Source organism: Nyctereutes procyonoides, unplaced genomic scaffold, assembly GCF_905146905.1.
Source record: "Nyctereutes procyonoides isolate TBG_1078 unplaced genomic scaffold, NYPRO_anot_genome, whole genome shotgun sequence".
Classification (NCBI taxonomy): Eukaryota; Metazoa; Chordata; class Mammalia; order Carnivora; family Canidae; genus Nyctereutes; species Nyctereutes procyonoides.
In genome coordinates this window covers 4,585,081-4,600,658 of record NW_026575044.1, presented here as the reverse complement: position 1 = coordinate 4,600,658, position 15,578 = coordinate 4,585,081, and the positions used below count along the sequence as shown (strand labels likewise).

The 15,578-nt window shown below is 36.3% G+C and overlaps 1 protein-coding gene across 1 annotated transcript in view; it reads right to left on the bottom strand.

The window, feature by feature from the left end:
• Positions 1 to 15,578, bottom strand: part of FMN2 (formin 2) — a 363,009-nt gene that overhangs the window by 193,196 nt on the left and 154,235 nt on the right. The window contains 1 exon segment of the mRNA XM_055323458.1: positions 5,642 to 5,729. Coding sequence (XP_055179433.1) covers positions 5,642 to 5,729 — 88 coding nt within the window.

The following is a 15,578-nucleotide window of genomic DNA, read 5'->3' as shown; positions in this document are numbered from 1 at the left end:
ACTAACTGAAAACTGAGATAATGGTTAGTATTTTTTAGCCATAAAGTATTTTTAATGAAGGTACATATATGATTTTTTTAAATAAATGCTACTGTGTGCTTAATAGACTATAGTGTAGTGTAAACAGATTTTATTTGCGCTGGAAACCAAAACATTCATTTGACTCAGCTTATTTTGATATTCCCTTTACTGCTGTTCTGGAACCAAACCCACAATACATCCGAGATATGCCTATATTGGCAAATGATAGAAAGGGGTGGAGAGGTAAAAATTCAAGACAATGTTTAATTTCACCTCTTCAGATACTAATAAAAAGATCTGATTATGAAAGAGTATGTGTCCTGTTTGTCAAAAGTAATTCTCTTTTTAAATACTGCAAAACTAGATATCTTCCTACACAGTTATTGGGATAAGGCTTCTAATAACTCTGAGCCCTTTTGAGGGACGTCAGTGACAGAAGATCAAAAAAACATCAGCATGATACAGGATCCAGTAAGGAATCAGAAATTAGCACACAGACTTCACTGGAATTTCTGATTTTTTATTTAAGGATTTATTTATTTATTTGAGCGAGAAAGAGAGAGAGAGCACGCGCAGGAAGGGCAGAGGAGCAGGGAGAGAAAATCTCAAGTTGATTCTGTGTGGGTGCAGAGTGCAACACAGGGCTTGATCTCACAACCCTGACATCAAGACCTGAGCTAAGGGTAGCCTGGGTGGGTCAGCAGTTTAGCGCTGCCTTCAGCCCAGGGTGTGATCCTGGAGACCCAGGATTGAGTCCCACGTCAGGCTCCAGGGATGTATGGGGCCTGCTTTTCTCTCTGTCTGGGTCTGTGCCTCTCTCTCTCTCTGTGTGTGTATCTCTCATGAATAAATAAATAAAATCCTATATATAAAAAAAAAGACCTAAGCTGAAACCAAGAGTCAGATACTTAACCAATTGTACCACACAGGTGCCCCTGGAATTTCTGATTTAAACCTAAAAGAATGTCATTGTCCTTGTAAGGTATCCTACCTGCATTTTTTTATTTAAAGTGTTTGAAAAAAAGCAGTTAATAGGCTTAGAGACCAAAGAAGAAAAATATCCATGATTTTATTGACCAGGGAGTTAACAAAATTAGAATATTTGATGTCAAGATACATGATCTCGACAAATCATGATGAAAAAGGATAGAAATTTCAACAAGGACATATATTAGTATTTGTTGCCCATGGGCTCACGATACCAGGTGGCTTTAGATAGGACAGACATTAAAAGGAAGAAAGGAAAAAAGGAACAAGAACCATTAATACTTTGGGCTGGACAATTCTAGAAGGTTAAAAAAACTTATTTCTATGGGTGAGATCATTAAATACATCTTAGGTTTCCTTTGCTACAGTATCTTTAATCTATTATAAAACATGCATATTGAGGGAATGTAATAGTGTATATGAGCCAGTTAAAGCTTCAACTTAGAGGCAGTCATCCCTACCTCAGAGATGGTGGGCCAGCACTCTGTAAGAAAAGCCATTCTTCAGAGGTATTTATTTCAAGTCTAGATCAGTAACTGAGGCTTGCTAACTAATAATTCTAACAGCTCAAGTAGGTATTTAATGGTGACACTAAAAAGATACAAGACACACAGGCTAGCTAAATCTCTTAGGGATGTTCCACCCATTTTCACAGACAGAGCAGGAAAATTTAGTGGAGTTCTATCACCTGGATCTTTAAGGATGCTGTTGGAGGTTTGGTCTCTAACTGGTCCTGGGTCTAGCTACTGGCTAAGTTAGATTTCTAGTTGCCAGCTGCAGACTGTAAGGGTAACAGCTTCCTGCCTCTGTGATGTGCTTGCATCAATCTGGAACAAACCTTTTGGACACGAGTACCAAAAGGACAGAGCACTAGACAACCTCAGGTTTACAAAGCAGGCTTTTCAAACTGTTTAGTTCCCTGGCCAATAAATAGTTGTTTTATAAATGAAATATAAAGGAAGCTATAAATACATAAATATATAATGGAGAATCATGTCAGAAATTTATCTCCATTTGATCTGATAGGAGAGTTACCCTACTCCTGATGTGCCTGCAAAATTTCCACTTTGCACTGACTGCCCAGGTGATATTAGTCATAGCAACCCCCTCCACTTTCAAAATTATCACAGTTCAATATTCTACCTAGTACTGAGACCATGGGACATAAAACTGAGCCTCATGAAATTTCAAAGTGCTCTGCAGCTACTATTTTCTACCAGAATGAGCCTGAAGCTGTGACTACCACACTGACTTCTGAAATATGGATGGAATGCTGTACAGAAACTTTCCTCTCTTTCCACACAACTTGATTAGAGAGCTACAGGATACTCTCATAGTGACAATAATACGCTAGATGATTTGAATTAATCCTCCCATTGAGAGCAATTTAAAATCATGGATAAGAAATATTTATCAATTATCTTAAAAGCATCAAAAAGCAGGCAAGATAGGAATTACCATGCTAATCAAGAGAGAATGCAGAAAAACAAGCCAGTTCAGAAACTGCTTTAGCCCTATCCCAACAAATCTGAACTTACTATTGACAGCCAGATGCAGCCAAAGGCCAAATATTAAAACACAGGGCCCACCCAAAGTACAGATTCTAGACCTACATACGTGACAATAAACTGGAACTCAAAGTGCTATGTACCCAGGGAAAAAAAACTCAGGCATTACTCCAGGGGATCCTTAGAGCTCAATTTAAGGAGATCCTAAAGCCATAATGACCCTACACTCTAGCACACTAGGTAAGTCATTTCTGAAAAGCACCTTCATCCTAGACTCCAAATTATTCTAAAGAATTGGAGTGTTTTGTTTTCTAGAGGTGGCACACCACAATCTCACCATTCCCATTGGAAAACCGCTATAATTTACAGGATAGTTTAGAAGGTACCGGACACATTTACACTGTATTAGAGCAGCTCAGGTCTTCACCATAACCTTCACATGCACACATGGGCACATGCACATGCACACAGTTAATTATTTGGGACTGCTTCACTTGTATTGTTAGTAAACTTAGGTAAGAAACTGATCCTTTCTCCCTCTCTGCCCTTTGACTCTGTGTGACACTGAGGACTCTACATGTGTTATTGTAGAAAATACCTTTGAGTCCGGAGCAGGGTGTGGTGTTCACTGGATATGGTGGGAAGACACGATTAGACTTTTGGCACCTCTCATCCAAACCTTCTATACTGATGACTCTAATGTGGCACTTTAAAAATAGAAACATTACAAAGTAAACTCAACTCTAAACTTTTCCAGAGTTTTGGTAAGGGAAAAGAGAAAAAGAGAAAAAAAAAAACTATTCTTGTTATACAAGGTTACATAGATTTTGTTTCAAGATACTGATGCTGCTTGTAGAAAAAGTATAATCTTGAAGCAGCAGCTGATACGAATGAAAAGAACAGGACCAGAGAGTGAAGTGGGCTGAGCCCAAGTTTAGTCTGTTCCACTAACCTGCTTTGTGACCTTGAAAAAGAAATCTGATTACCAAAAAGGTCTTGTTTGCTCTTCTACAAGATGACACTGAGGTCTAGATAAATTCTGTGGCTGCTTCTACAACCAAAATCAATGATGTTTATGCTTCTGTGGATTTCTCAGTGGAGGCATATCCTGATAGAAGTCAAGTTTATTCTAGAGGCCACAAGTGATTCACACATGTAAATCATGGTTCCAGACAACATACTGAGACAGAACAGGACTTTGTTCACTGAAAGGCACACTACTTGCTTCTTCAGACTTTAATTTTAAGACGGCTGTTTTTTAGAAAACCGTGTACAGGGTTTCAAAGTGACTCAAGCAATCACTTCATATCCTAATAGGATAAAGTTTATGCATAATTCTGTGTGACCCTTCAACTACTGACGTTCATGCCATGTTATTGTTAGCGTTGCATGTTAAACTAGCAAATTTTCAATGAACTCTCACTGGCTTTACCACAGACACAGATGTTAGGCGGACTCCTTTGTTCATAAGGTTCTCATTATTAACTCAACCCGGGTTGAATATTTGACTGAAGGAAAGGACCATATCATTATTTTCAGATTTCATTCTATGACTTAACTGGACTACATCTGCCAGCTTTAGAAACGCCAAGTACTTCTTGGCGCCAGCCTTGGCGTCCTGTTCTATGACTACTACCCCCAATGCTTCAGTTTGAGGAAGTCTCCTCACCATCAAAACAGTTTAATAAAAACTTAAATTATGATTAAGAGTTACTCATCAATTGACAAAGCATCCCAGGCTTGTGCTATTTATGAATTATTCCACACAATATTTTAAGGCTAACAAATAGAATCCACATTCATACAGGGGTAAGCTAGAAAGCCAGTTAAATGTTTTTCATGATTTATAAAGTCTGTGTTATACTTGAAACCACGTTTCTTTAATAGGTAAACTGGCATTCCATTGGATAATTCAATCTGCTTTAAATCTATTCTAAGGCTATGGGGGCAGCTTATGGGACAATCTGAATATAAATTTAATTCCTCTATTCACCTTTGGACAATATCTCTCAGCACAAATGTGATAGGAAGATACAGTATAAGAATGCCTGTTAATGAGAGGATGGATTTCAAGTATTTAAAATATTGACATTAAAGCCACTTAGAAAATGTTAAAGTCACCCTAACTCTAAACATAGGAGAATATTTTATAAGCCTGGTTAAAAATATAAATTAAAACAACAACATGAAAGAAATAACAAAAGGCCATGATATTACTGCTTCCATATGTCTGGATCACCAACAATATCAGTGGGCAAGAATCATTTGAAACTATCTTTGATGCTTATTAAAAAAAAATAATTCAATCCCTCCATGCATAGAAAAGCCCAGGAGTTTACATATAGTCACACCAAATAACTGAAAGAGGAACAGTTTTCTACCCTGAAAAGCTATACACGATAAATTTGTTTTTGTGATTCTTTCAGCATCTCATCGTATCTCGGAAAAGGAAGACTAAAAGAAAATGCCTCCTTACTTGTCCAGTGCTTACAGACATCTGCAACAAATGATCATTCAGCCTCTTAAGCACTTCTGAGTTTTCATTTAATTACTATACATAGCAATCCAGTCTATAGTCAACATCTCTAATCATAAAAACATTCTTAAAATAATAACAATAAAAACAAGCATCCATGTAACTCCTACATTGGTTGAAGCCAATCTGTTAGAACTTTTATGTTAGCTCATCAAACACTTGAGATTGAAATCTCAACATATTTATCTCTCCAGTACACTATCTTCAGGTATTTTCAATGGCTGAGACATACTCCACTATCTTTCCTGTTATCAGTCACTCTGAGCAGGACATCCAGATGTAAATACCCTCAGATATTATCTAATTAGCTACAAAGCACAGTGGGACTAGTATTTATGATGAATTAAAAATTAAGTATTTATTAATGCAGACTATGTCGCCTGGGAATTAGGCTTTTAGCAAAATACAGAAACAACATAAAAGACACATTACTAGTAACCCCTCCAGAAACAATCATGATAGAAAGTTTGGTAACACTTATAGGAAACATACTAATCTCAAAAGCTCTAGAATAACTTTACTACCAAACAGCACATCCTTCAGCCCAAATTTGAGTATTCAAAACCTGAATTTTTATTTTTATACTTACCATGTTGTATGTCTTTCATATCTAAATGAAGGCTAGACATTAATATTCCAACTGCTTGTGATCTTTTGTTGCTTAATAACTTGACCACCTGCTCAAAGAAAGGAAAAGGGGGAAATGTCAATTTGAACTCCAATGATATGCTTCATAACATGTTCTTTTTAATCCTAAATGAAGAACATACAACTTAAGGTCTTTACTTAAAGTATTCAAAACTGATCTAAAAAGAACTTTGGTGTTTTATGTCTTACATCTTCAAAATCTACCATCTTCACGCCATCAGCCTCAATGGCATGCCCTTTACCAGTCTTTTAAGAGACTGATCTGTCATTGAGTAAAATTTCTAATAGTTTAGGATATTAGTTTGGTCTCTGTGAAACAATAAACACACATTCGATAATTTGCAGCCTGAATTTTTAAAAGTATTCAACAAGTGAATAGTAAAGTCTACACACAGAGAATCTGTTAGATCAGATCTGTTTGAGCACAAAACAGAAAACGTGCTTTGATTCTGGTCCTTCAGAAAACTCACTCTTTTACTGGCAGTCCCTCTCATTCTGCATTTGGCCATGTTTTGTGGGGAACTTTCCAACTAATTAATAGAGGAATACAAGCAGCAAATCCAAACGGCTATGTCTGCTCAATCTCAAATCTGGCTTTCCAGAGAGTCCTAACGAGTCAGTCAATCCACATACCCCACAAGAAGTTTTCCTAAAACAGAGGTAGGCATGCTGCTATTGGACATACACATTTAAACTATCTTCTCCAGATACTAACACACCACTGATAAATCCTGCTTATGAAACCATTATCCCAGGTCCTGAAGGGCAGCAATTTCTATTTTACTCTCATGGTTTTGTTATAAGTCTGCTTAGAAAAAAACACTAGAGGAAAAGGAAAAAAAGGTTATGGTCAGATTACCAGAAATGACAGCTGCCCTAACAGTTATCACATTTGATGACCTTGTCTTTCTTTTTCGTTTAACTTGGACCAATCAGTAAACTAATAAAATAATCATACCCAGCTGTCACAAAGTCACAGAGTAAAACAATATTCTTAATAGCAATAACAGCATTCCTGGTTCCCCAGAAGGGATGGGGGTGGAGAAAAAAACGAAACACTTTCAGAAGGACCAACCACAAAAACCTCCACACTCATTTATGCAAGCTTCTTGTAGAAAGGAGTAATACCCCACAAGAGACAGTGCTTCTTCAAAAGAATATATATGTATATATACACACATATATATAAATTATGATTCTTCATTTGCTCTTTAAACATTTTATTAAATTTCAGATAAAATATTAGCTTAGAACTTGAATATGAATCCAGTCATACACCAAGTATTTCTATCAACAGTGTTATCTTCTTCAGAAGTGAATAGAAATTTAATACCAGAAAAACAAAAGGCATGTATCCTGTCCTAAAAAAAACACTTTCTAAATTCAGATAAATACAATCTGGGTCCCATCTATGATACTGACAAAACTAAATGTATTTGAATCCATATATCAATTAACCTTTCTGCAGTGGTGACAAGCTAATCACATCTTTATAGAAACTCTTTATTTCACAGCTTCTGGCAGCCTTTCTCAAGTCTTTCAAGGTGAATTATTCTGACTTCACCTTAAATACTGGCAATCTTCAGAGTTCTATTCTCAGCACCTTATTCTGTTCACTTTATGACCTATCATTTCTCCTCTATAGATATACATGCCAGCACTTATAAATTCATTCTTGTAACTGTATTTTCAACTCTACAGTATCCTACTTTCCTAACAGGCATCTGCACTACTCCATTTGACATGTCTAAAACCAAACTCATCATCAGGTGCACTCCAAAACCTATCCATCTTCTCTTTTTATTCCATATGTTGAGATAACGGCACCACCATTTTCCATCCACCTACTAAACTTAGAAATCTAGAAATCAATCTAGATTCTTACCTCTACTTCAGCTGTATATTCTGCCCTGTTAGTCTTGTCAATTATAACTCCTCTATATTTTTAGAACCCACTCTTCCTCTTCAATTCTATTATCAGCATCTATTTATGTGTTTTATCTTACAAAGATCAATATAAAAAATTTCTAACAAGCCTCCCAAATTTGGTGCAGTAGCTCTCAAAGTGTGCTCCCTGGATCAGCAGGCATGATCATCACCTAGGAACTTAATTAAAAATGCAAAATAATGGGCCCTATCGCAAACCGACTAGCCAGAAAATACGGGCTTCAGATTTTCCTCAATCTGCACTTCAAAAGGCGTTTTAAGTGACTCTAGGATCACCGATGATTCTCATTGCTTCCTGTCCACTTTCCAAACTGATTTCCAAGTATCATCTCTAAGAGTTCTGATATTTTCATATCCTTCCTTGTTCTTTAAACCTGAGTGGCTCATGTTTACAAGTTAGTCTTTTAAAAGGTCATACAGACCTCCAGTCCAGGAGCATAGAATATCTTTCCATTTCTTTGTGTCATCTTCAATTTCTTTCATCAATTTTTTATAGTTTTCAGAGTGTAGATTGGAAGAATTAATATTGTTAAAATGTCCATACTACCCAAAGAAATCTACAGATTCAATGCAATCTCTATCAAACACCAACAGAATTTTTCACAGAACTACAACAAATAATCCTAAAATTAGTATGGAATTACAAAAGAAACTGAGTAGTCAAAGCAATCTTGAAAAAAGAAGAATAAAACTGGAGGTATCACAATCCCAGATTTCAAGACATACTACAAAGCTATAAGAACCAAAAAAGTACAGCACAAAAAAACAGACATATAGATCAATGTAACAGAACAGAAAACCCAGAAATAAACCCACAATTATATAGGTCAACTAGCATACAACAAAGGAGACAGGATATACAATGAAAAAGGACAGTCTTTTTAATAACTGGTGCTGGGAAAAGTGGATAGCTACATGAAAAAGAATGAAACTAGACAACTTTCTTATTCTATACATAAAAACAAACTCAAAGTAGATTAAAGACCTACACGTGATATCTGAAACCATAAAACTCCTAGAACAACAACATAGGCAGTAATCTCTTTGACATGGGCCTTAGTAACATTTTTCTAGATATGTCTCCTCAGGCAGAAGAAACAAAAGCAAAAATAAATCATTGGAACTACATCAAGATAAAGTGCTTTTGTATATCAACAAAATGTAACATTACATTAAATGTAAAAATGTACCTTTTGTATATCAAAAAAAGGTAACCTACTGAATGGAAGAAGATATTGGCAAAAGATCTATCCAACAATATATAAAGAACTTATATAACTCAACACTAATAAAAATAATAACTATTATTATTTATAACAATAATCCAATTAGGAAATGAGCAGAGAACTTGAATAGACATTTTTCCAAAGAAGACATAACAGATGGCCAAGAGACCTATGAAAAGATGCTCAACATTACTAACCATTAAAGAAATGCAAATCAAAACCATAATGAGATATGATCTCACATCAGTCAGAGTAGCTAGTATCAAAAATAGAAGAAATAACAAGTACCTGTGAGGATATGAAGAAAAAGGAACACTTGTGCACTATTGGTAGGAATGAAAATTGGTGCAACCACTGTGGAAAACAGTACTGAGGTTCCTCAAAAAATTAAAAATAGAAATACTATATGATCTAGTAATTCCTTTACTGGGTATTTACCCAAAGGAAATGTAAACACCAATTTGAAAAGACGTATGCACCCCAATGTTTACTGCAGCCTTATTTACAATAGCCGAGATACGGAAGAAAGCCAAATACACTGAAATATTACTCAGCAATAAAAAAGAATGAAATATTGCCATTGACAACATAATTGGACCTATAGGTTATTATGCTAAGTGAAATAAGTCAGACAAGACAAAGACAAATGCCATATAATCTCACATATATATGTGGAATCTAAAAAAGAAAACACATGAACAAACAGATAGCAACAACAACAAAGAAAAAAAAAACAGAAATAGACCCATAAACACAGAGAACAAACTATTAGTTGTCAGAGGGGAAGAAGGTAGGAGGATGGGCAAAATGGGGGAAGAGTGGGAGAGATAGACTTCCCATTAGAAAATGAATAAAATCATGGGATTAAAAGTATAGCATAGAGAATATAGCCAATGATACTATAATAGTGATGTATGAGGAGAGATGGTGGTTATAACTGCGGCAAGCATAGCATAACATATAAAAATGTTGAATCATTATGTTGTACACCTGAAATTAATGTAACACTATGTGTCAACTATACTTCAATTTTTAAAAAAATGTTTAAATGTCTCATAGACTGTTCACTTGCTTTTTCTGTTATAATTCAAATGAACTTATTACAAACTGTATTTTACATTTAAATGCCTAAGATTAAAGGTAGAAATAATAAGCTATCATCATATTCTAGAAGGCACGTACACAAGAGAGGATAGATGTCTAAAAATATCAACTCTATAATTCTGTAGATTAACACTACCATAGTCACTATTTATCCTTTAAAAAAAACACCTTGGATAACAAGAACCTGAAGCTATCAAACTAGAACATTCTTAGAATCCCAGTGACCACAGGTGCGATGGAGAGGAGAGAGTTGACTCTTAGAAGATGATCTCAGAAAACTTAGCTGAAAAATGGAAAATGCAGAATTAACAAATTTGAAATCTATACAATTAGAACATATAACCAAAAAAAAGGATTATTTTGAAGTTATCTAAATTCACATATTAGATTCAGCTAATGTTCTTACTAAAATTTTTATCTTAGATTACCCAAGGAGGCAGGACTGTGATGAGATTATGAACATGGACTCTGGAAAATAAAGCATTATTTCTCAAACTTTATTATGCACGTGAATTATTTGGGATCTTTTTTTAAATGCTGATTCTGATTCCTAAGTCTGGATACAGCTTTCTGGAAAAGCTACAGCAACATCCTAAAGTCTCAGTTTCCTCATCTTAAAAAATAACAGCACCATTGATTTCAAAAAACTGTAGTGAATATTCAGCATAATGCACTTGACAGTCTTGGGAATACACTTAGCAAAAAGTGTACTCACTTGGACAGTAATAGCTATACAAAGTTTAAATAATTAGGGAAGCATTTTAAATGGCTTCTCAAAAATAAAATATCTGCCAACTTGTCATTACTCAGTTTAAGTCTATGAGAGAATTAATAATCTCTTCTTCCTCCAGATAATTTCCTAAGAAATCCAGACTTTTATTACTTCAAAATAGTTTTCCAGTGGTGAAAATGTGCAAATGACTTCTCCCTTAATTCTCTTCCTGGCATTGTACATGACCAACGGCATGTCTGCTGTGACCAGGTGCAATTTTAGGCCATAGAAAGAGAACAAAAGCATACACATGGCCCCAGTCAAACTTTTACAACCCTAATATAGTTAATATAATTAGATTGCATAACTAGAAATGTGTTTCAAATTAACATTAACTAGTGTGTACCGTGAATGATTATCATATCAAGGAGATATATCCTTGGTCTATTTCCACTGTCTGTACTATTAAAAAATTTCTTCATTAAATTATAAACTAAGCCAGTACTGGAAAATTAAGAGTAGATGTATGATGGTAGGAGCAACAAAGATAACAAGGATGTGTTCACACATATTTCTGTAGATTGCTAAACAGTTTCTGTGTTATCTTGAACCCCCATAACTTGGCTGACTGTATGGAAATTTCTAATAATTGGAGTTGCAGGACAGCATACAGTAATTAAATAGGTACACCAAAAGCTTGATTGAACACAACTTGAAACTAGAATTCTGAAAACTACTCATTTTCACTAAATAAAGTTTTGTTTTATCTCAACTTTAACCACCTTTCTGTGAAAATGTACAGTGGAGGGATGCCTGGGTGGCTCAGCAGTTGAGCATCTGCCTTTGGCTCAGCTCATGATCCCGGGGTCCTGGGATCCAGTCCTACATTAGGTTCTCCGCAGGGAGACTGCTTCTCCCTCTGCCTATGTCTCTGCCTCTTTCTGTGTCTCTCATGAATAAATAAATAAATAAATACTCTTTAAAAAATGTACAGTAGAATGACAGAGATAAAACATAGTCTGCCCTTTACCTCTTCTTCCCACTGCTCACTCACTTACCCTTCTATCCTGGCAAAGCTAGACAGGGAGAACATGAGTAAGTCTGACAGGACCATATCCTACATTGTTCAGGCTATGCTCCACAATGCATGTAGAGTGAGGGCAGGGAGCCAGCCAGCCCAGGGGAAGGGATACCTTTCCATAATTCTAACAAGACTCCTTGTGGGTTAGCTGCAACTCTGGTTCAAATTCCAGCTCCATCACTGTCACATCCTTGGGCATCTTACTAAGTCACTTTGATATTTGTGTCCTGATCTGAAAAAGAGAGGGCATGCTTTATATGCAGGTTAATATGAGGATTACTGCAGATGTAAAGAAGTGCTGCCTACTCAAAATGTAGATCATAGGCTGCTGTCAAGTCCTCTGTGTTACCTGTCCAGTACGAAATTGAGAGCAAGAACTAGAAATTTTACAGCAATATGATGGGGTGATGTTTTATCTGTTGAATTTGGATTTGCATATCTTTCTTTGGGTTTTTCTAATTTCATTTGTGTGGTAATTCATTTATATTGTAGTTTACAAAAGTTTCAGAACATAATGGATTAGGGATTTAAAAACTGGTCCTCCACTATGACAGCTTGAGATGGGAGCACCTGGGCAAAGAACAGTACTGATGTGCCACAGATTGAATATTTGTGTTTCCAAAAATCTATGTTGAAGCCTTGTGTCCAACATGATGGTATTAGGATGTGGAGTCTCAGGATGGTAATTAAGAGTGGAACTCTTAAAAATGGGATTAATGCCCTAAACAAGAGGCCCCAAAAAGACCCTTCATCCCTTCTCCCATGTGAAGGTATAGCAAAAAGATGGCTATTAGGAAGAAGGCTCTAATCCAGATGGTGAATCTGCCAGTGCCTCCATTTTGGACTTCTCAACCTCTAGAACTGTGAAAAATAAATCTCTGTTGTTCGTTAGCCACCAAGTCTGTGACATTCTGTTATAACAGCTTGAATGGACTAAGCCTGGGGAAGGAAGGCCAGAATGATAAGGATGACACTGACCCAAAATCTACTCATAATTCCCTGTACCTTTCCCTACAACCTCAGGGTAAATAAAGATAGCAGTAGGACTCTCAAGAGATGATTGATGAATTCTCTAGAGCAGTGCTGTCCAATACTGAACTAGTTCATACAGCTAGTCAGGCACTTGAAATAAGCAGACTTAAAAGAGTTGGGTTTTGGGGTTTTTTTAATTATTTTGCCTGTCTCTTCCTGCATTTTTTTAATGTGGCTACTAAAAAATGGAAAATTGTATATGTGGCTTGCATTATATTTCTACTGGGTAGCACTGATCAATAAGATCTAACAAATTCAGACAAATCACTAAACCATTTAGCTTGTACCTAGATTTCCTTTCTATTAAGTTCAAAAATAAAGGAAGCTAATGATGGCATGTGTCAAAGTTTTCATGGCTGTTAAACAGGTCTCACTTCCAGGTCAGTTAAAACAAAAACAGAAACAAACAAAAAAACATGTCAGATTTGTTCCCTATTAGATAATATAAGCAAAACAAGTCAAGAGTATACTTCGAGGGAATGACATGACACAAACGCCAGAATAAGAGGCCCCTGAGTTAGTTAGGAAGATACTTCTCTCCACCACACAATACTACAGAGAACTGAAACATCATATATTGAAAATCATTTTAGACTGGATTTGAACTTTCCAATTAATCAAATGTGGTTCATACTACTTGTTGATTATAATCAACTAACCTAAATGAAGCTATTTATAGAAATTTAAATAATGTGTTGTTTTTTACTGTTTACAGAAATTATAATCAATCTTTAAGTGTCAATTTCAGCATTGAAATAGTAGGAAATAATTATCCAGCATAGTATCAGCTCTCACACACAACCATACTAACAGTTTCATAGACATATTTCCATACTTTCAATAGAACCTTTACTTTATTATGTATCTTTTAAACAATGTCTTTCTGTGACAGAACAGATTCCTTCTGTAGACTGGTCCATCTGATCTGAGACTCTGAATGGAGTCTAATGCTGGCAAGCTAGAAAACTTAGCTGAATATTCTGTTCTGTTCAGTAGTCAGCTCTCTCCCCTCATACATTTGCCTTGGCCCCTACATCTTTTATTTTTGTCCTTCTCAATTTTGTTACCCCTTCCACAATATCATTTCATCTTGTTTTTCTTCCTGTCTCAGGAACAATATTTTGCAGTGTCTTTAGAGGGTTACTTCTCCAATTATTTCCTTGGATTCTCTCTCCACTTCCAACCACCTAAACTACAAGAACCTCAAGGCCCTTCTGCTGCCTTTTTTTAAACTGCTTTTCTCTCTAGTCTAACAAGCACATCTATAGTGTTTAGAAGGGCCTCACATATTTATACTGTATGGATTACTCACAGTTCTGACTACAAGTCTATGTCTTCAATTTCCTCCTGGGCACTTCCACTTGGAGGCCCTCTCTCCTTCAACTCAGAATTGACCAAATACTAACATACTTAGTTAACAAAACTAATGACCTTTGCAGCAGGTCCCATGTTTAAGAACTTATACCACAAAGTCCTCTTGGTTATTTAGCAATACAACTCTTGAGTTTTAGTGGTTATATGGCTGGCCAGCTAACACAACATTTTTCACAGCCTACTTGATACCTAGATATAGCCATGTGACCAAGAGAGACAACAGAATATAGAAAGCACTACAACACAGCCTTAAAAAGGAATCTCTTTGCTTTCTATTTCCTCTTTCCTTCTTGAATCCTGCTTAAAGGCAGAATTATGGAAATAAGCTATCTTCCGCCATAATATATCCTAGGGGCAGTGAAGCAACAAGAGAGCTTAGAACTCAATCCCTGGACAACCTGGTGGAATTGAGCCCCCCTCCTCCCTGGACATTTACCTGCCCAGACATTTCCATAAAGAGGGAGATTAACTTTCCATCCTTTATAGGTTCCAGTAGATGCAGCCAAATGAATATTTTAACTAAGACATCCACTAAGTATAGGCATTCTATTAGACACAGGGGCAAATGCACATAAAATCAAAAAGATGGAGGAATTCATCATCCTCTGTTCACCTATCTCTATTCCACAACCCCTGTATTTCACCCAGGAGCACCACCAGCCAGACATGGAGGTGGAGAACTTTGACCCATTTCTCTTCATTTCCATAAAAAGTCACACATCAAAATCCACTGATGTTTCCTTTTCTTACCTTCCTCTCTTCAACTACCACCACCTTGTTAGCAGTTCTTTCCCCCTACTCACATGGCATGGGAACTTTCTGCCTCGAGAACCACAGTCCTGCTCTCACAAAAGGCTGCTTTCACCATGCCACTCCTCTTAACAGACATGTAGTGGCCTCTTATTTTTCTGTTCTATTTTCTACTATCAAAAGGACAAACTCAGACAACTCTCCAGAAAGGATGTTCAAGTATCATTCCTCTAAGAGACTTTTTCTGAACCTCCTCCCATTTCTCATGCAAGTCTTATCTGGGCTGACTTAAGACCTTCTTCTTTAGTGTCATGAAACTGTACATTCTCCTCTATAATATACACACCATAAAGTACTTGTTGAGGTAATTCTCACTATAATATCAGAACCTCCAGATAGAAGCTATCCTACCATGTGCTTCAGTTCCTCCAACTAAGATGAATATACCACAGGCATATATTCAGTACATGTCTGCTGAATAAGTGACCTTTGTCTAAACTACTCAGCTTACCCCAGAAGCATTTCCACCCCCATAACCTTCAAAAAATAGTTTTCACCCTTAGCTATAGATCAGAATGATCTAAGTAGCTTCTTAAACAAAGGATCCTACTCTCTGCTTTGAAAAGTCATTTTTTTCTCTAGGATAAAGCTC